We start from the raw sequence: 1284 nt of genomic DNA, 5'->3' as shown, positions 1-1284 counted from the left end.
TTTTCCCCTGGCCGCCCTGCCGCTCTCTCTGCCTTCCCTTCTCCCTGTCCCGTGCTCTGTTTTATTATTTAATTCTATTTTTTGCATTAATTTTTTGCCCCAGAGTCAAATTTGCTAAGGAGCAGGAGATGCTGCCTAATTTTGAACACACTGTTAGTCTCTCAAAAGAAAGGAGGGGGCTAATAACGTGACGTTGCCCAGGTTGCTGGCAGTCCTGATGCTTTGGGTGGCTGCTTTGAACCAATGTACATAGTTTTCTGGAGTGCTTTTCAGAAGGGGATTTATTTATTTTATATCTATCTAGCTATCTATTGATGTATTTGTTTATTCATTTTATTTTCTCCCTAGTTTAAATGTTAACAGCCTCTTGCAGCATGAAGTCTGCTGAGTCGTAGCTGGCTGAATACGCGCTAGAAAAGAAAACAAGCAAGAGGACTGCAGCAGAACTTATGCTGTCCTGGATGCTTTTGGTTTTGTTTTTAGCTTTTTTTTTTTTTTTTTTTTTGCTGCCGTTGCTTGCCAGGGTTCAGTTTTGAACCAGGGCCTAGGGATGGCAGGAGGAGGTGGGCACGTTTCGGGTGGGTTTGGACCTCCCTGTTGCACTCCACACTTCCTCCCGTCCCCTTTCCCGCGCCTGAGCTGGGACATCCCTTCCCCAGCTCCCAGCTGAGCATCCCAGAGGAGAGGAGTTTAGGCGGGGAGGTGAGCTCTCGCTCGCCGGTGGGCGGCTGGAGATTGACGCTGCTTGTTGTGTTATTTTGCAGGTAAAGACGAGCCCAGCAGCTACACGTGTACGACTTGTAAACAGCCTTTCAACAGCGCCTGGTTCCTCTTGCAGCACGCACAGAACACGCACGGCTTACGGATCTACCTAGAAAGCGAGCACGGCAGCCCCCTGACGCCACGGGTTGGTATCCCAACAGGACTAGGTGCAGAGTGCCCTTCCCAGCCACCTCTCCACGGGATTCACATTGCAGACAATAACCCTTTTAACCTGCTCAGAATACCCGGCTCGGTCTCGAGGGAGGCGTCGGGGCTGGGAGAAGGGCGTTTCCCACCCACGCCGCCCCTCTTTAGCCCTCCCCCGAGGCACCATTTGGATCCGCATCGCATTGAGCGCCTGGGTGCGGAAGAAATGGCTCTGGCCACCCATCACCCTAGTGCCTTTGACAGGGTGCTGCGACTGAACCCCATGGCGATGGAGCCCCCTGCTATGGATTTCTCCCGGAGGCTGCGGGAGCTGGCCGGCAACACCTCCAGCCCGCCCTTGTCCCCGAGCCGGCC

At 53.3% G+C, this 1284-nt stretch overlaps 1 protein-coding gene across 1 annotated transcript in view; it reads left to right on the top strand.

The window, feature by feature from the left end:
- Positions 1 to 764: 764 nt before the first annotated feature.
- Positions 765 to 1284, top strand: part of LOC114818927 (B-cell lymphoma/leukemia 11A-like) — a gene marked incomplete at both ends in the record, with an annotated part of 860 nt that continues 340 nt past the window's right edge. The window contains one exon of the mRNA XM_029086897.1: positions 765 to 1281. Within this exon, the coding sequence (XP_028942730.1) occupies positions 765 to 1281 (517 nt within the window). The remainder of the gene's footprint in view (positions 1282 to 1284) is intronic.

Source organism: Antrostomus carolinensis, unplaced genomic scaffold (assembly GCF_000700745.2).
Source record: "Antrostomus carolinensis isolate BGI_N321 unplaced genomic scaffold, ASM70074v2 scaffold40469, whole genome shotgun sequence".
In the NCBI taxonomy this organism is placed as follows: domain Eukaryota; kingdom Metazoa; phylum Chordata; class Aves; order Caprimulgiformes; family Caprimulgidae; genus Antrostomus; species Antrostomus carolinensis.
The sequence above is the reverse complement of the archived record's forward strand: the minus strand, read 5'-3'. Positions and strand labels throughout refer to the sequence as shown.